Source organism: Bos javanicus, chromosome 8 (assembly GCF_032452875.1).
Source record: "Bos javanicus breed banteng chromosome 8, ARS-OSU_banteng_1.0, whole genome shotgun sequence".
In the NCBI taxonomy this organism is placed as follows: Eukaryota; Metazoa; Chordata; class Mammalia; order Artiodactyla; family Bovidae; genus Bos; species Bos javanicus.
Window position 1 is genome coordinate 76,170,064 of NC_083875.1, and position 20,513 is coordinate 76,190,576.

At 43.2% G+C, this 20,513-nt stretch overlaps 1 protein-coding gene across 2 annotated transcripts in view; it reads right to left on the reverse strand.

Moving 5' to 3' along the window:
- The window catches only part of DCAF12 (DDB1 and CUL4 associated factor 12), a 38,233-nt gene extending 18,895 nt beyond the window's left edge, over positions 1–19,338 (reverse strand). The window contains exons 1-2 of one of the 2 annotated variants that reach the window (XM_061425952.1): positions 19,127–19,338; positions 15,868–16,122 (exon numbers count right to left, since the gene is read on the reverse strand). In XM_061425952.1, coding sequence (XP_061281936.1) covers positions 15,868–16,122; positions 19,127–19,150 — 279 coding nt within the window. In that variant the 5' untranslated portion in view covers positions 19,151–19,338. Of the gene's footprint in view, positions 1–15,867; positions 16,123–17,450; positions 18,065–19,126 lie in introns of those variants that run through there. The other variant, XM_061425951.1, reaches the window with a different exon arrangement.
- Positions 19,339–20,513: the final 1,175 nt, after the last annotated feature.

Sequence of the window (20,513 nt, forward strand, 5' to 3'; positions counted from 1 at the left end):
CAACCAGCAGCATGGCAGGGTAAGCTTGAGGCTTAATGGCTCCCTGCAGCTTATAAGTCAGGGCAGAGGGAAAAAAAGAAAGCAAAGGCCTTACAATCAGGAAGATTCTAAGACTAGCGAGGACACTTCTGCCTGCATGTATCTGCAAATAGACATGTGTAACTGTGCCTATACAGAAAGCCAGGATGGCTTAATAAAATGGGGGGAGGGGAGATTCACAAAGTCTCTAAAACTCAGAGTGTGTTAAGACTGTGTTAGGCAGAAGCTAGTGGAGAAAGGAAAGTAAATCCAAACAGGAGGCACAGATACCAGGATGAACTATACAGAGTCAGATAATTAAAGGCCAGAGGGCAGCTTAAGTCTGGGAAAGGCAAGAGGACTGAAACCTAGCAGAGGAATACATTCTCTATCCCCAACAGAGACGTGGAGGGGCACAGGAGAGAGCCAAGACCAAGAAACACTGCAAAAAATGGTTAGCCAATACGCATCAAAGATGAAAAATGTGTAAATCCTGAAATTACGCTAAGGAAATAATGACAATAGCTTTAATTACAAAGAATTCTATTTACTTATTTATTAAAAAAAATTTTTTTTTTTTTACTGCACTGTGGCATGCAGGATCTTAATTCACCAATCAGGGCTCAAACTCATGCCTCCTACAATGGAAGCATGGCGTCTTAACCACTGGACCATCAAGGAAGTCCCAAGTTACAGTGACTTTTAAACTAGTGAAACACCACAGGCGATCGGGAACAACCACTCAGTGGATTATGATACAGCCTTTAAGAATGATGGAGTAGAGGACACTTACTAACATGGAAAATTTCTCATGCTGTTATTAAATGAATACCCTTTTAAAGACCTAAGTCCTAGAATGTTAATTTTTTCCCTTAATAAACACATATGATACGCATTATTTTAAAAGAAAAGGAGGACTTCTTTTCTGGTGGTTAACAATCCACCAGCCAATACAAGGGACACGGGTCTGATCCCTGGGTCCAGGAAGATCCCAGAGGCCCCGGAGCAGTTAAGCCCGGGCACCACAAAGGTAAAGCCTATGCTCTAGACCCTGGGAGCCAGCCCACGTGCTGCAACTACTGAAGCGACTGCACCACAACAAAGAGCAGCCCCGCCTCTCCACAACTAGAGAGGGCCTGCAGGCAGCAAGGAAGATCCAGCATAGCCGAAAAATACATAAATAATTTTAATTAATTTTTGAAAAAAAAAAAAAAAACTTTAAAAAGAAGATAGGATAAGCAAAAGAACAGACCAACTAGCCTCATTTTACACAAATCTTCATTTCTTGCCATGAATAATGAAAAATAAATTCCATAGTATTAAAGGATACTAATACTTAGTGTATAGATTATTCAGAGGAAAACAAGATACTCTCAGCTTTTTGTTCCCTAGAGCATCTTAAGGCATAAGCTATTTTACTCAGAATTAACAGGAAGCCTTATCTCTAAACTGCAAACTACTAAAGAGCAGATTGTCATTATACACTAATTATCTGGTATATTGAGAGATCATAAGCTTTTGATAATAACAGTATTAAAACAATAATATAATCCTTTTCCCTCATTCTTATTTACTGAGCATTATAGCACAGATCAGATCAGATCAGATCAGTCACTCAGTTGTGTCCGACTCTTTGTGACCCCATGAATCACAGCACGCCAGGCCTCCCTGTCCATCACCAACTCCCGGAGTTCACTCAGACTCACGTCCATCGAGTCAGTGATGCCATCCAGCCATCTCATCCTCTGTCGTCCCCTTCTCCTCCTGCCCCCAATCCCTCCCAGCATCAGAGTCTTTTCCAATGAGTCAACTCTTTGCATGAGGTGGCCAAAGTACTGGAGTTTCAGCTTTAGCATCATTCCTTCCAAAGAAATCCCAGGGCTGATCTCCTTCAGAATGGACTGGTTGGATCTCCTTGCAGTCCAAGGGACTCTCAAGAGTCTTCTCCAACACCACAGTTCAAAAGCATCAATTCTTTGGTGCTCAGCCTTCTTCACAGTCCAACTCTCACATCCATACATGACCACAGGAAAAACCATAGCCTTGACTAGCCGGACCTTTGTTGGCAAAGTAATGTCTCTGCTTTTCAATATGCTATCTAGGTTGGTCATAACTTTCCTTCCAAGGAGTAAGCATCTTTTAATTTCATGGCTGCAGTCACCATCTGCAGTGATTTTGGAGCCCAGAAAAATAAAGTCTGACACTCTTTCCACTGTTTCCCCATCTATTTCCCATGAAGTGATGGGACTGGATGCCATGATCTTCATTTTCTGAATGTTGAGCTTTAAGCCAACTTTTTCACTCTCCACTTTCACTTTCATCAAGAGGCTTTTAGTTCCTCTTCACTTTCTGCCATAAGGGTGGTGTCATCTGCATATCTGAGGTTATTGATATTTCTCCTGGCAATCTTGATTCCAGCTTGTGTTTCTTCCAGTCCAGTGTTTCTCATGATGTACTCTGCATATAAGTTAAATAAACAGGTGACAATATACAGCCTTGACGTACTCCTTTTCCTATTTGGAACCAGTCTGTTGTTCCATGTCCAGTTCTAACTGTTGCTTCCTGACCTGCATACAAATTTCTCAAGAGGCAGGTCAGGTGGTCTGGTTTTCCCATGTCTTTCAGAATTTTCCACAGTTTATTGTGATCCACACAGTCAAAGGCTTTGGCATAGTCAATAAAGCAGAAATAGATGCTTTTCTGGAACTCTCTTGCTTTTTCCATGATCCAGCGGATGTTGGCAATTTGGTCTCTGGTTCTACTGCCTTTTCTAAAACCAACTTGAACATACGGAAGTTCACGGTTCACATATTGCTGAAGCCTATTATGGTTATGTACTGCCCACTGAAAGGCAAGACCCCTCTCCAGGTGTTATTTGGAGCTCAAAACACCTGTGTGACTGAGAGGGGAAACTCTTTTGCCATATATCCTACACCACCTTATTTCCAAGTTCCTTCTTTACACCCTTTTCCCAGAGAGGAGGTATATTACATAACTGCTCCATCTTCGTCAGCAAACAAGACAAGCAATGAATGAAACTGGGCAAGGCCACTTTCTCCACTGCTTTAGGATAAGAAAATACAAGATTCATCTAGCTGAAGGTAACAATTTTTTTTTTAAATTATAGAGTTTACTGACAATACTTTACCTACAATACTAGAAGTTAAAAAATGCAGAATTAAAAAATTAAAATTAAAAAATGTTCAGACTCATATTTCTTGTCAAGTCTGTTTTGTTTTTCATTTGTCAAGTGCCTATTCAGGCCTTAACCACATGCATGTATAATGGTGCATAGCTATAATCAGCAGAGAGAGAATTCTGTACCTCATTACATTTAATGTATCAAAAGCTCTGTATGTTATTATAGTCTTCACAATTATGTCAATGTCTCCATAATATCACACAGATTTGATTTACCATAAATTACTTAAGTATTCTATCATTAGCATTTTGATAAAAATAGCTTCCAATAATTATTCTGTTAAAAATGATTAGGTCAAAGGGCATAATATTTTAGGCTCTTCATTCAACAAATAATATATCCCAGGTCTTTGAAACATAATGTTAAATTACTTTCAAAAAAGGGTTTTAGTGGCATTATACACGTATTATCTATTCCGTTGCATTCTTATCAGAACCAGGTAACACTTTAATTTGTATACAGAAAACATCTTTTATCTGAGTCCTTTTCATGATGAAATTAAATATAATTTCCTAATTATATTTTATCTTATATAAATAATATCTACATGAGTAATTTTTAAATGCTTAAGCTATTTGGGATAAGACTGACATACAAAAAACAGGTCATTCACAGGGTAGAAAAATGCCAACTTCTTATCTTTGGTGTACATGAATCTGGCCAGAAATACACCTAAAGACTAGAACCATCAAACTACTGCTACCACTTCCTCCTCCACCACCGCCATTAATCACAACAATTTACTAAGCACATATTCTAGGCACTTTGCTAGCCAACCTCTTATTTAATTTTCTTCATGACTCTGGTAGGCAGATACTATGCTATGCTATGCTAAGTCACTTCAGTCGTGTCCAACTCTGTGCGACCCCATAGAAGGCAGCCCACCAGGCTCCGCCCTCCCTGGGATTCTCCAGGCAAGAACACTGGAGTGGGTTGCCATTTCCTTCTCCAATGCATGAAAGTGAAGTCGCTCAGTCGTGTCCGACTCTTAGCAACCCCATGGATTGCAGCCTAACAGGCTCCTCCGTCCATGGGATTTTCCAAGCAAGAGTACTGGAGTGGGGTGTCATTTTACTTGCTCCATTTATTTTAAAGGTAAAAGAAAGGTTTAGGAGAAGATATTTGTTCAAGGGTACAAAGCTAATAAGAAGTGGAGCCCAGGACTTCCCTGGTGGTCCAGTGGCTAAGTATCCATGCTCTCAATTCAGGGCGCCCAAGTCTGATCCCTGGTCAGAGAACTAGATTCCACATGCTGCAACTAAAATCCCGGAAGGAAGATCAAAGATCCTGACTGCTGCAGCTAAGACCTGGTGCAGCCAAATAAATACAATAAGAAATGAAGCCTAGATTCAACCCATGAATCTCTGAATCCAAATACAGAATGACTGAACCTTATTCATACTTCTGACTAAAGTTTACTCTAACTCTCCTAGTAAACAGACTAAGAAATTGGAAACTAATGACCTAAGTTAAGATTTGACCTAAAAAAACAACAGGTAGGGACTTCCCTTGGTGGTGCAGTAGTTAAGACTTTGCACTTTCAATGCAGTGGGATGCAGGTTCAATCCCCGGTCAAGCTTCATGGTGAGGTCAAAATATAAAAATACAAAAGAATTTCTTGCTTTGTCTGTTGAGACCAGTAACAGGCATATAAAGAAAATAATTATTTATCAAGGGCTTCCTCAAAGTGATTACATCTAACTGGCTGCTGAACAGATTTTTTTTTTGGCTGCGTTGGGTCTTTGTTGCTGCAAGCAGGGTTTCTCTAGTTGCAGCAAGTGGTGGCTGCTCTTCACTGCAGTGCATGGACTTCTCATTGCTGAGGCTTCTCTTTATTGTGGCTCTCAGGTTCAGTAGTTTTGGTGCATGGGCTTAGTTGCCCCGTGGCATGTGGGATCTTTCTAGACCAGGGATAGAACCCATGTCTTCTGCACTGGCAGACGGATTCTCAAACACTGGACCAGGCAAGTCCTACTAAACAGATATTAACCAAGATGCCTACAAGAAAATTCTTTCAGATCCATTAAACATGATGTCCCATCTGTGCCCTGAGTGTGGTTTAGAAAATACAAGAAGATTCAAACAAATGGTCTAGATTTACAAAGATGACAATATATATATATTACTGCTATATAGCATCAAGTCTAACCCAGCGATTCATATAAAAACTGCCTATAAGTTTGTTTAAAATTCCAATTTCTAGGTTTCAATAAAGGAAAAATCCTGAATTAGTCTGGACCAGGAAACCTGCATTTTAAACACATACCTCAAGTGACTATGATACAGATAGCTCCTGGGTGATACTTAGGAAACAAATCAGAAAGAAATCAAATACACATCAATTTAGAAGAATATGGACTTGCAAAGAAAGACTGAAGGACAAGTCCAAGGAAAACAGGAACCAGATGAAGTAACTAGACTGTCTTATTAGACTTAGTAACATAGACTTGCTGTCTATGGGGTCACACAGGGTCCGACACGACTGAAGCGAGCAGCAGCAGCAGTAGCAGCAGCAGACTGTCTTATTAACATTCCTCAGGAAGTTAGCAAACCTTCATTCCCGTCTTCCACGCCTCCAGGACTGCCAGAACCAGCCATAAATTCACCAGGGCCATGCTGCGAAGCATGTGACTCAATTCTCCAGGTAAAAAAGGTGATTAACAGGATTATTCATTATTAAAGACTAGACATGAGTCTAGGAAAAAGTGTTATCCAAAGGAGATTCAGTTAGTCTCGTCAATCAAACCCCCAGTGACTTGAACTACTTTCTCTTGTTTCTGCCCAGCATCAGCCAAATGAGTCTAAACAGGGACAGGGGAGCCTGGTGGGCTGCCGTCTATGGGGTTGCACAGAGTCGGACATGACTGAAGCGATTTAGCAGCAGCAGCAGCAGCAGAGTCCCTCCACACTCCTTGTGTGTTCCAGACTCTGCTATAAAATGGACATCCCTGCTTCCTTTCCACTGCAGAAGCCTCTTCCCCCTCCAGGAAATCCCCTCTGAATATCCTAGCTAGGAATGACTTCCTTCTTGGAGCAGTCCTGGCTGACACTTCTAGTGAGGCATCTATGTTGTCATTCCCTTTGTCCACAGCTATGTATCACATCTCAACCAAACTGAGCAGAGGTCAGGCAGTCCTCTGCCACTGGGGGTACTGCAGTGAAAGGCTGACGAGTACCTGGTATAACAAACAATTCTGAGAAGGAATAAGGAAAACTGGGATCCACACCTAACTCAATATGGAATATCTCAGGCAGGTAACTTTTCTCCCTTTAGGTCTGTTTCTCCAACTCTAAAAGAAAAAGGGGAGGTCAGTGGTTAGAACTGTTATCTTTACAGTCCCTTCCAGCTCTGTCAGATTTGTTTCTATAAATATTGTTTATAGATACTGTTACAGATATTGTTTATAGATACACTCCAATCCCACACAAAGTAGCATTCTGCTATTTTTGGGAGAAAATCAATAAATGTTTATAAATTTAGTAAAAGTAGACACAAACCACAAAATTGTCCTACTATATTCTAGCCAATGAAATGGAGAAACATTATCCTATTTATTCTCACATTCAAAAACTGTCCTGATGAAAACATCCCTGCTTAACGTATGAGAGGGACTGGTGGCCTCTGAGGATCTGAAGGCCTGTAAGGCTATTCAAGTGGAATCAGTTTAAGAAACCAGAAGCTGCAGTCCAACCATAATTCTGGGTTGAACCCAGTTGCCACTTTTGGTTAGTTTCTTCCATTTATCTCCTAGACCAGGAAACACATGAAGAATCTTGCTTAAGGTCAAGCTGGAGACCAACACTCCTAGATATTACCAGGAAAAACTCATTCCTCTGATTCTCATCTTGAACCAGATCCAGGCACCACTCACAATCCAACAGAAAAAAAATGCCCATATGTCAGCTTGACAAGAAGTAAAGACAGTTTTCTCTGATTATAATGCCTATCAAGGATCAAATCAGAAAATAAAGCCTGGAGGGCAAGAGTCAACATGTTCCCCCTATGTTCATTTTCCAACATCCCAAGCTTCCAACAGACTATTTATGAAATAAAGAGCATACCTCAAGCTCGGAGGTGGTTGTCAACTGAGGGCACAATGCCTAAAAATGCATGTCTGCCTGTGTACACATGTGCATGTGGCTTGACTGTCACAATAACTGAGGGTCCAAGGTCCAGGGCTGCTGTCATCTATGGAGCAGAAGCCAAGAATGTGAAACACCCAGCAATAGGAGGTAAAGTCCCAGAGAAGGAAGAAACCACCAAAACACTTATCAATATTCTGGTTACGAAAAGCTGCCCTAAAATTCTTGAATCCTTCCATAGGATTGCTGTTCAGGCCCTAATCTTTTTTCTAAAAATTTTTACTTAAGTATTTCATGGAGAAGGCAATGGCAACCCCCTCCAGTGTTCTTTCCTGGAGAATCCCAGGGACAGCGGAGCCTGGTATGCTGCCGTCTATGGGGTCGCACAGAGTCGGACACGACTGCTAAGTCGGAAGCGACTCAGCAGCAGCAGCAGCAGCATAGCTAATTTACTTATATTTGTTTCAGGTATACAACACTGTGATTCAAAATTTTTATGGCTTATACTCCCATTTAAAGTTATTATAAAATATTGGCTATAATACCCTGTGTTGTAGTTTGTTTTACACATAGTAGTTTGTACTTCTGTTTGTTTGTACTTTTTAATCCCCTACTTCTATCTTGCCCTTCCCCTCTCTTCCCTCTCCCCATTGGTAACTACTAGTTTATTCTTGATATCTGAGAATCTGTTTCTGTTGTGTACATACTTTAATTTTTAATTTTTTAGATTTCACATGTAAGTGATAACACATAGTGTATCTGTCTCTGACTTATTACACTCAGCATAATACCCTCCAGGTCCACCCATGTTGTTGCAAATGGCACGTTTTCATTTTTTACGACTGAGTAGTATTCCATCATTGTGTGTGTGTGTATGTATGTGTATATGGGCTTCCCAGGTGGCTCAGTGGTAAAGAATCCCCCTGCCAAAACAGGAGACGCAGGAGACATGGGTTTGATCCCTGGGTTGGGAAGATTCCCTGGAGGAAATGGCAACCCACTCCAGTATTCTTGCCTGGAAAATCCCCTGGACAGAGGAGTCTGGAAGGCTACAGTTCATGAGGTCTCAAAGAGTTGGACATGACTTAGTGACTGAGAATACACACACATGTATATATGTATGGGTGTGTGCTTGTATCTCACATCCTTTTTCTTTTTATTTGGCTGTGGTGGGTCTTAGTTGCAGCACTTAGGATCTTTGATCTTAGTTGCGGCATGTAGAATATAGTTCCCCAACCAGGGGTTGAACCCGGGCCCCCTGGACTGGGCATGTGGTGTCTTTAGCCCCTGGACTACCAGGGAAGTCCCTCACATCTTCTTTATTTATCAGTTGTTAAGAAACTTAAGTTGCTTCCATATCTTGGCAACTGTAAATAATGCTGCTATGAATACAGGTGCTTGTTTCTTTTTGAATTAGGGTTTTCACTTTTACTTTTTTTTGGTCATAGACAGAACTGCTGATCTTACAGCAGATCTATCCTCAGTTTGCATGGAACCTCCATATTGTTTTCCATAGTAGCTGTACTAATTTACATTCCTATGCACAGCATACAGGGTTCCCTTTTTTCTACATCCTCACCAACACTTGTTATTTGTGGTCTTTTGATAATAGCCATTCTGACAGGTGTGAGTGATATCTCATGATTTTGATTTGCATATTTCTGGTAACTAAAAACGCTGGGCACGTTTTCACGTGTTTCCTGGCCATCTGGTATATCTTGTTTTTTAAAGATTTATTTTCAGTTTTCGCCTGTGGTGGGCCTTTGTTGCCCCTGGCTGGCTTTCTCTTGTGGAGAATGGGGGCTACTCTTTGTTGCCGTGCTCAGGCTTCTCATCATGGTGGCTTCTCTTGCTGCAGAGCACAGGCTCTAAGCGCATGGGCTTCAGTAATTGTGGCACACTGGCTTAGCTGCTCCGAGGCATGTAGGATCTTCCCAGATCAAGGGATCAAACCAGTGTCCCTTGCACCGTGAGGTGGATTCTTAACCACTGGACCACCAGGGAAGTCCCTGTATTTCTTCTTGGAAAAACATCTATCTGCCCAATGTTTAATTGGTTGTTTGTTCTTTTGATATGGAGTTGTATGAGCTGTTTACACATTTTGGGTATTAACCCTTTATTGTTTATATCATTTGCAAACATTTTCTTGCATTTAGTAGGTTGTCTTCTCATTTTGTGGCTGGTTTCCTTTGCTGTACAAAAGCTTTAAAGTTTACTTAGGTCCCATTTGCTTATTATGCTCTTTTTCTTTTCCCTTAGGTGATATATTCAAAAAATACTACTGTGATTTATGTCAGTCTTCTTTTTAGTATTTATTTTTTGGCTGTGCTAGGTCTTAGTTGTGGAACACAGGATCTTCGATCTTTGCTGTGGCATGCGGGATCTTTAGTTACAGCATGCAAACTCTTAGTTGTGGCATGCGGGATCTAGTTCCCTGACAAGGGATTGAACCCAGCCCCCTGCATTAAGAGTGTAGTCTCAGCCACTGGACCACCAGGGAAGTCCTTATGTCAGTTTTCTGCCTATGTTTTCTTCTAGGTGTTTTATTATAGTTTCCAGTCTTAAACATAGGCCTTTAATCCATTTTGAGTTTATTTCTGTATATAAGAAAACATTCTAATTTCATTCTTTTACATGTAGCTGCCCAGTTTTCCCAGCATCAATTTTCATTGAGGACTGTCTTTTGTCCATTGTATATTCTTGCCTCTCCAGTACATGGGTCAGCCCCTACCACTCCTGACCATTAATTCTCTCACATACAGAGGATGACCAAAGCCTGCAATACACTAAATGGGGTTTCTGGAGCCCATACCTGTGTTAAGCCAAGCAAGGTCTTCTCAAGATGAAGACTAGTCAGAAAGGAGCTGCCAACTCTAGCACCATCACATATAATAGGCATAAACTTATTTCTGCTGCTCCTCTTCCTAAAGCCTTATAACATCAAATAACTTGACACAGAACTTCAGACTTTTGGAAGCATTTCCATGATGATTGATGATTTTCAATCTAGATACACTTCTGCACATGTGCGCCAGCAGAATGAACTTGCCAAGACAGCAATTCTACGGCTTTCACATCTAAACTCTTCCTTTCACAAGAGTCAAATATTCTAAAATAAGATGAAGACGAGTTCTGGGATAACTGTGAACATGTTTTACTAGACAAAGAATAACCATATGCCATTTAAAAAACTAAAACCTAGTTAGCAGGTTAATATCTTAACTACAAAATACAGGCAGATCATACAGATAAGAATGCTGTTAACCTGAGATGTACATCTGGCTGAACCCAAGGAATTCTGTAAGCATTTTAAAGCATTTTTTAAAGGTAATCCCTTTGGGAAAATAAAATAGTGAGACAAGGAGGAATGAATTTAAAAAATCCGGTCAGAACAAAACTCCCACATTTTTTCTTTGTTTCCGTGTATCTCAAATTGAGTTTCATATTCTGCTTTTATGATTTTAGGAATCTGAATATGTCAACTCAAAGACATAAAAGTTTAGCTGTTTTCTTAACTCTGGTAACTAGCATTCCACTCCACCCCCAAATTAGGCTTCTGCAAGGTCCTTCTTTGTCTTATCTGGCAGCAAACTGCAGCCCAAGTTCGTCTTGTCTGCATCATAATGATTCACCAAGCCTAACAGTGAAGTCAGCAGTATATCTCTGACCATGACTTGGGAGATGGTGAGAAAGATAAAAGCAGCTCTGGCAACCAGGAGTTGGCCTGGTACTATCAGTTAGGCTTTGGGGTCTTGGTGAAAATAATTTCAAAAGAGATTTTCCTGTGAAAATCCAGTTTATTAATACTTAAGTCTTTCCCTAAGTCACCCTTGTAAATCCTTTCTAACATCCTCTACTGAGGCTCCATAGTTCCCTATGGTGGAGCTCGTCCTAGCTGCAAGGAGCAATTTTATCTACTATAGGTGAGTAGTCTTCAAAAGTCAAAAAATGGGAAATAAGAGTTCATGTCTAAAATTAAATACCCCAAACTCTGGATACCTTATCACTCTGCCTATCACCATCCTTCCCAAATTGACCCCTCTCAAAATATCCACTTTCTTGATTTGTTTTTGGTATACTCTGGGTTTTCCCCTGACCTCCCTGCTCCCCCTATAGCAGTTCTTCCTGGCCCATAAATGCAGGTGTTCTTCAAGGCTCTGTTTGAACTTCTCTGTCAATATCAATGGTTCTTACCCATTTCTGGCTCCTAACACCCCTTCAAAATGTAGTGAGGGACTTCCCTGGTAGTCCATTAGCTAAGACTCTGGGCTCCCAATGCAGGGGGCCTGGGTTTGATCCCTGTCAGAGAACTAGATCCCAAATGCCACAACGAAAGATCCCAAGTGCTGCAACAAAGACCCAGTGCAGCCAAATAAAGAAAGAAAATGTAATAAAATCTACAGACTGCTCTCCTACACCACTCTCCCCACATTATGCCCAGAAAATATACGTAAAATGACATTTTTGCAATTTTAGGGAAGGTTTATAAAATGCAAGAGTGACCTCACTACCCTCTCTCCATGGTAACAGAACAGAACAGTTTTAATAATCCTTTATACACAGGTGACTCCTAAACCACCAACTTCAATCTTTACCCCCTCTCAAACTTCAACTAATTAAAAGCACAAAACTAAATATTTTCTCTTCAAATGTTTTTTTGTGCCTGGCAAGCTACTCTTATTTAGCTTTTCTGTATGGTTCTGCACATAACCTGAGTCTGTAACACTATACCAGCAAAATATACCTATCCATCCTGGTTCCCCAACCCATATTCCCATTAAGGTTAGACTACCTCCTCTTCTTTAAATAATTTAGTAAAAATATGAATGTACTAATGTTTCAATCCTAAAGGAAATCAACCCTGAATATTCATTGGAAGGACTTTGGCCACCTGATGTGAAGAGCTGACTCATTGGAAAGGATCCTGATACTGGGAAAGATTAAGGGCAGGAGGAGAAGGTGCAACAGAGGATGAGATGGTTGGATGACATTACTAAGTCAACAGGCATGACTTTGAGCAAACTCCAGGAGATGATGAAGGACAGGGAAGCCTGGCGTGTTGCAGTCCATGGGGTCGCAGAGTCAGACAGAACTTAGTGAATGAACAATGTCATTAATGATTAGGACATTGACTTGGGAATTCTCCGGTGGTCCAGTGGTTAGGACTCCAAACTGCCAATGTAGGGGGCACATGTTTGATCCCTGGTCAAGGAACTAAGATCCCACAAGCTGTGTAGTGTGGGAAAAAATAAACAACCACCACAACAACATAAGCTGGCCAACTAATTCCTGTAATTACTAGGCCCAGAGAATTCAGAGAGGTTGAAGGACTGCCTCCAGTTTGAGTGTAAGCCTATAGCACAGGGAAATTTCCACTGTAGGAATCAAGCTACAGAATAATTTACAATACTTCTGCTAATTTTTTCACAGAGGAAGACCCACTGCCTCAGCAAATGTTTCTGTACTACATACAGCCCCAAGTCAGTTAGTCTGGAAATGATCTGTGTCAAATGACCTATGTACACATAGCTCATAAATACCAACAGCAGCCAAGAGAAAAAGAGCTTCTAACCCACAGATACATATTAAAAGATTATTTTAGAACATAAATAGTTGTGGTATATTTTTCCTATATTTAAATCATTTCATTGACAGTAAAATTTCAATACATCAAAACTTTACTACTAAGAATCAGACATGAACTCCTCCCTCCCCAAAATGTTCAACTGTTAGCCAAAGAGAGTTCTAACTATTTAAGTAATTTTCCTTTTAAACTGAGGGAAGTCCCAGGGAGTGCTAAGAGCATGGGAAAAGGCTTTGGATTCATTATCACTACTATTCCTTTTGAAGAATAAGATATTGCTAACTTGAAATATTTCTGAAGATGTATACAGCTACATTCTCAGCACTGGATGTTACCATTCCCATTTTACAGATTGGAAAACAAAGGCACAGATAAAGGAACCATTTACCAAATATTACAAAATGCAGAGAAGAGCACTGTTTCTGATTCCCAATTTTGGTTCTGAAAGCTAAGCAAAGAAAAACACTACAAAAAGAACACAAGCTTCCATTTTGAGTCATAAGGACCTAGGAAGGAAATATACTTTAAGTCATGAGGAAATAGGAAGACAGAAAGAGGAACGTATCAAGAGTAGGTTAAATTACTACTGAATGTTATTCTCACCTTCAAAAGGTCATCAATAAATTCAAGAAACAGAAGACTATAATGATTCAGTTTACAATTAGCAACATTTGCTGGGCAAAACACTACGATGGTTTGTGTAGGGTGTGCAATGAATTCCTCTAAATTCCTCTGCGTCAAGTGACAATGACGACAGTTTGCTTAAAACAAGAGTGGTAGCCTGAGTGACTGAGAAAAGGAAGTTTTGCAGGAGGTTGCCACCACTATTTGGTTTTGAAAGACTTCTTTATAATAAGCAGCCTTCAACAGAAGAGGAAATGAAAGCTTGGCCTCAACCACCATGGTATTGTACTCTTCCTTAAAACTAATATGTAAATCTTTGTCTATGGAGACCTTGGTCCTACAGTGCATAAGAATCCACCTGCGAATGTGCTCGCCATGTCTATGGAAAGAGGCTGAGGTGGCTGAGCTCTAGCATAAGGCGCTGAGGATGTTGGCTTTAGTCCAGGCCACTGTCCGGGCTGTAAGCAAGAGGAAGCTGCACCCACCCAGGCCCCCCTCACCCTGACACCTTCAAGGTAAACAAGATAAACCAACTTCTTAAAGCTAAGCCTGAACATGTTGGTGTGAAAATTGGTATCCGAACCAGGGTCTTTATTTACCTGACATCATACTATTTGTACTCTTCTATCCCAATCAATATCCACAATATCCAATCACGGATTGACTTATTTTATCCAGCTTTTAATTGTTCTGGCTAAATTTACTGATAAAATTTTCCCTTCATTCACTAATAATTATCTAAGTCATGCTATGTAAAAAATACTCTTCTACTCATGTCATATTCAATTTTCTTGCTTCTGAAACCTTTTCAGAAGGCTACTTTGCAAAAACCAAGCATTTATTTCCTGAAATATACCACCAAACACACTTCCCTACCCTTTCTAATAAAAAATACATCTTTAGATTCTATCCCCTAAAATAAAGTATTTGCCTTATTCCTATGCAGGTCAGGAAGCAACAGTTAAACTGGACATGGAACAACAGACTGGTTCCAAATAGGAAAAGGAGTACATCAAGGCTGTCTATTGTCACCCTGCTTATTGAACTTATATGCAGAGTACATCATGAGAAACGCTGAGCTGGAGGAAGCACAAGCTGGAATCAAGATTGCTGGGACAAATATCAATAACCTCAGATATGCAGATGATACCACCCTTATGGCAGAAAGTGAAGAACTAAAGAGCCTCTTGATGAAAGTGAAAAAGGAGAGTGAAGAAGTTGGCTTAAAGCTCAACATTCAGAAAACTGGCATCAGTCCATGGCAGTTAAGTCCCATGCCATTAAGGTCATGGCATCCAGTCCCATCACTTCATGGCAAATAGATGGGGAAACAGTGGCTGACTTTATTTTCCTGGGCTCTAAAATCACTGCAGATGGTGACTGCAGCCATGAAATTAAAAGACGCTTACTCCTTGGAAGGAAAGTTATGACCAACCTAGAGAGCATATTAAAGAGCAGAGACATTACTTTGTCCACAAAGGTCCGTCTAGTCAAGGCTATGGTTTTTCCAGTAGTCATCTATGGATGGGAGAGTTGGACTATAAAGAAAGCTGCGCGCCAAAGAATTGATGCTTTTCAACTGTGGTGTTGGAGAAAACTCTTGAGAGTCCCTTGGACTGCAAGGACATCCAACTGCTCTATCCTAAAGCAGATCAGTCCTGGGTGTTCATTGGAAGGACTGATGTTGAAGCTGAAACTCCAATACTTTGGCCACCTGCTGTGAAGAGCTGATTCATTTGAAAAGACCCTGAAGCTGGGAAAGATTGAGGGCAGGAGGAGAAGGGGACGACAGAGGATAAGATGGTTGGATGGCATCACCGACTCAATGGACACGGATTTGGGTAGACTCCAGCAGTTGGTGATGGACAGGGAGGCCTGGTGTGCTGCGGTTCATGGGGTTGCAGAGTCGGACACCACTAAGCGACTGAACCGAACTATCTTCAGCCAAGTGTGAGTTTAAATACTTCTATATACGCCCTTAGGCTAGCAGACAACACCAAGGTTTTCACTATCCTGTATCCTGAATGATGCCCTGACCATCATTCTTTCCTCTCCTCTGAGGTCTCTGACTTGAAAACAAGATAAAAAGAAGGAAAAAAAAAATCTAGAAGCAGTGGCATATCCATAATACAAGAGGCCTGCAGAACTAGACTCCTCTTAAGATTTATCAGAAAAGAAATGTGGAAGTGGAAAAAGGAATAGAGAAGTCATGGACAGATAAGAGGGGATGTAACGGAGAATAAGGCAGTCTCCTCCCCAAAGAACTGATGGGGAAAACCAGCAGTGAGAGATACTATGGCATGTGGAGCCATATATCCAGAGCCAGGAAAAAGTTCATATCCACCCAGACACTTACCGTGTTGCATTTTGTGCCACACACCACTTGCCTATGGTTCAGCCACTGAGATGCAAACACTTTATTAAGGGTCCCAAGGTGAAACTCTCTCTCCTTCAGGAGACTGGGAAGTTGCTGTGCTGCATACCCATGCAACACTCGGGAGTAGCTGGTTTCATTCTGTAGCCTGACTTCTCGGTTCTTCAGGTAGTACACTAAGGATCTCTTCACTGGGGGGAGTCGCTTCCTTTTGTGAAGTGAGTGATCCCAGCCAAACTGTGGAGAGCAAAAGGAGAAATCAAAGCTTTGCCGACTTTTGTCAGAATTGGGGATCCTCGCATATTACAGAACTCATCTCGCAGGATTTACATAGAACAGAGTTACAATGCAACAGGAAAGTCAATCTTGAAGGCCACAGAAAAGATGCTGCTCAGAGTCATATCCATGGGAAAAAAGAACTTGGAAGACAAAGTAATGAAAGCATAAAAGAGGACAATAGGTTTTTTAAGGCCTTTTAAAGTGAAGGATTCAGGTACCTTAAAGTGAAAGTAAAACTCGACTCAGTACTGTTGGACTCTTTGCGATGCCATGGAATATACAGTCCATGGAATTCTCCAGGCCAGAATACTGGAGTGGGTAGCCTTTCCCTTCTCCAGGGGAGCTTCCCAACCCAGGGATCGAACCCAGGTCTCCCGCATTGAAGGCAGATTCTTTACCAGCTGAACCACAAGGGAAGCCCAAGAATACTGGAGTGGGTAGCCTATCTCTTCTCCAGGGGAATCTTTCCGACCCAGGAATCGAACCAGGGTCTCCCACATTCCAGATGCATTCCTTAACCTTAAAACTATCCTTAATAGGGAAGGGAATGAAGGGACCAGAGATTACCATACAGACCTGGGCTGCATCTCTAATGGCCCCCCTTCTCCCTCTCAGCCTGTACTCTACGTGGAGCATGGTAGGTGCGGCCCAAGAAGCCCAGCTAGGGTCCCAGGTCTTTCAGGGATGCCCTAGCAATGGCCGTCTGCCTGTCACCAGGTCCGCGCTCCAGGCAGTTGTAGAATTCGAAAAATCAAACACCAGCGGGGTGGGAGGAACGGGAAATATGAGTCTGAAGAGACTCAAGACTCAGAAAGCGGGACAGGGTGATATCTGGAAATTGTTTATCTAGGGGGCCTGGGTACCCATAGGGAGGCTCATTCCTGAGAGATGCAACCATCTCCGTTCCCCGGCCACCGAAAGACGGACTTCACTCTCCCTCCCAATATCTTAGGCGAGGTTTTGTCCCCGATTCTCCTCGACTTCGGTTTCCCTTTCTCCGAAGCCCAGATTGTTTTCTCCTCAAGCCCCATTCCCGCCTGTAGATATCCCCGGAATATGCCTCATTTTCAAGTTTCCTTTAGTTTCTGACCCCTGCGCGCCTAAAGAACTCCTAAGGACCCAGGCCTGATCCTATAGGCTAGAACACCGCTCTACGCACCTCCGTACATCACCCCTCCCCCCGCCCCCCGCCAAGACCTTGGACCTCGTTCCGGTTCCCAATGTGCGAACCCTATTCTCCGGGTGCCTCGGCCTTATCACCCGGGGCCAGGCGTCTCGGCCCTCACCTGTGGGTCCTGAGCGTCGCTCCCAGCTCCCGGCAAGGCGGGTGCTTTCCGCTTCCTGCTAACTGCTTTCCTGGCCATAGTGGGCAGCGCCGCCGCGGCCCCGCAGCCACATGGGGCGGGGGAATCGCGGGGGAGCGAGACTGCGGGTCATATACTGGGCCCCGGGGCCGCGCACCTTAGTGCGCCCGGCCCGGAGAATGGCCCGGACCCCGGGCGGCAATAGAAAAAAAAAAAAAAAGGCAGGCAGGCAGAAGGGAAGGAGGGAGGGAGGACCGGGGCAGGGAAAGGGAAGGGAAAGGGAAGGGGAGACAGGAACCCGAAGCTTGTAGACGACCAAGTCTAGAAAGGACGGCGAGCGGCTGGAACCAAAACACCCCCTCCCTTTCGCCCGCGCTCCGTCACCCTCGCGCAGCCGCAGTTCGTTTCGCGTCGCCACGGAGACGCAGCCCGGAGAGAAAGGCGGGGTTTAGGGCTGGCCGTAGAGTTCGCGGCTGTTGCTTACGGCCGCCCGCTCTTTTTCAACTGACGTTCGACGGCCGCTGGAGGTTCGCGACGTCGAGGCAAAGGAATCTGGGTTTTGGCCGCCGACACCCAAGCCGCACCCGCCCATCCGGACGTACCCGGAAGTGAGGACGTTTAACCTCGCTCGCGGAAGGACTCCCTCCCAACACGCCTTTACCCCGCAGTCGCCACTGGTTATATCTCTTGAGCCCTGTGCATTTTCCGGAACCTATGAAACCAAACCCTGGCACCAAGGGCTGGACTCTGAGAGGAGGCGTTTAACTTCCTCTCCCCACCCCCGGTAGCTCAGACAGTAAAGAATCTAACTGCAATACAGGAGCCCCAGGTCAATCCCTTGGTCGGGAAGATCCCTTGGAGAAGGGAATGGCTACCCACTCCAGTATTCTTGCCTGGAGAATTCCATGAACAGAGGAGCTTGGTGGGCTACAGTCCATAGGGTCACAAAGAGTCAGACTAACACTGCACCCCACCCCACAAGGTAGAATCTGACTCGAAATCATTGTCAGCATATCCGGACTTTCACACTGTAGAGAACCTACCCTGCTTGCCACAATCAGCCCAGGTACCCCTCAACACTACCCCTGGGGAGCTCTCAGGCTTCATTTCCCACAGTCTTCTCCCTCCACTGGCCTCCTCCTCCGCCTGACTCTGCTGCCCAAGTCGCAACCGCCCCGTAACGTCTCCTTTAGCTGCTGCGTGGGACCTCGCCTCCCTTTAGAGTCCCGTGACCTGCCGGCCACCCTGTCTTTTGTGCTGTGTGAAATAGGCGTGCCCCCGTAATTTTTTTCTTAGGTCTCCCACGCAGTCCTGAGGACTGGAACGAACAGGGGACTGCCACTGGCTGCCTGTCCCCCAGGGCCCAGGTTGTGTCTCCATCAGGGCGGATAGGATGAAAATCTGAATCACAGAGAAGAGAGGAGCTTTTGACTTCTCAGTTCAATGAGGGCTAACATTGGTCACCAGGCAAGGGGGCTTCTTCAGGATCACCTTTGCCTCCATTTTCAGAAGATTCCGTAGGGGTGTGAGTGCCAGCCCCCACCTTTCTTCAGGCAAAGAAATCCTTTGAGGAAGCAGAAAGCTTCCTGATGGGCCTCAGGCTGTTAGTGCCCAGTTACCTGCTGATCCCTTCAGGCTTCAGGCCTCAGGCCTCATACCTCCAGGGAGCTCTGTTGGCCCATCTGAAGTTCTGCCTAGGAGGAGATCTGGGTTTGTTTTCCAAGGCGAACCAAAGACCAGATTGAGACAGTGTCCTCCGCCATCCCAAGTCAGCACTGCCACTAACCCCTAATTCCACCTTGGGAAAGGCAGCTCCATCTTACTTGGTCAGGTCTAGCCCTTCAGAGACATACACACAGTAAATGGATCAGAAGTGGGTCAGCTTCCTTTTCTTGAGCCTGTTGTTCCAGTTCTGTCTTGCCTCACAATGCCCTGGATGACTCAGGAGCTCATTGGGCAAGAGTCTGGAATTCTTTGAGAATCTCTAGGCTCATATTGGGCTGCACTTAGATCTTGGTCTCCTCTGTGGCTGTCATAGGCTATAGCCTCATCCTCCAGGTTGGTGCAGTTCATCTTGATATCTCAGGAACTATCCCTGAATGTACCTTCCAGCAGAGCTCACCATTTCTGTGGAAATAAAATAGAATGAAGAGTTATTTGAAAATGGGTTGTTGTTATTCAGTTGCTAAGTCGTGTCTGACTCTTTGCGATCCCATGGACTGCAGCATGCCAGACCTCCCTGTCTCTCACTATCTCCTGGAGTTTGCCCAAGTTCGTGTTCATTGAATAGGTATTGCTATCCAACCAACTCATTCTCTGCTGCCCTCTTCTTTTGCCTTGGTCTTCCCAAACTTCATTCAGAAGTCTTAAAGTTTACAGTTGTTTTTAAAAGACTGATAATACAAAGTAATGGTGAGAAACGACTGGAACTCTCATACATTGCTAGTGGGTGTGGTAAATTGGTACAATTTGGAAAAAAAATCTACCTACCTACCGTACCTACCAAAGCTAAACACGTGTAGGAGCAGTTTACTTCTGGCTGTAAACCCAAATAGAAATGAGTGTTTTTGTCCACCAAAAGTCATTTACAAGAATATTTGTAATAACTCTATTCATAGTAGTCATAAATAATTCATAAAGTTGAATGTAGTTCAAATGTCAATCAATAGTAAAATAGATTAACAGGGTTCCCATGACTTCTTGAGGTTCGATAGTTTGCCATAATGGTTCACTGAACATAAATACTATTACTGGTTTAATATAAGGGATATTAGGGACCTCCAGGAGGCTCAGTGGTAAAAAAATCTTCCTGCCAATGCAGGAGCTGTGGGTTTGATCCCTGGGTCGGGAAGATCCCGTGGAGGAGGAAATGGCAACCTAGTCTCCAGTATCCTTGCCTGGAAAATTCCGTTGACAGAGGAGCCTGGTGAGCTACAATCCATGGGATCACAAAGGCTTGGACATGACTGAGCATGCACACACAAGGAATATTAAAAAGGATACAAATAAACAGATGAGGAGGTACATGAGATCTGGAAGGGTCCT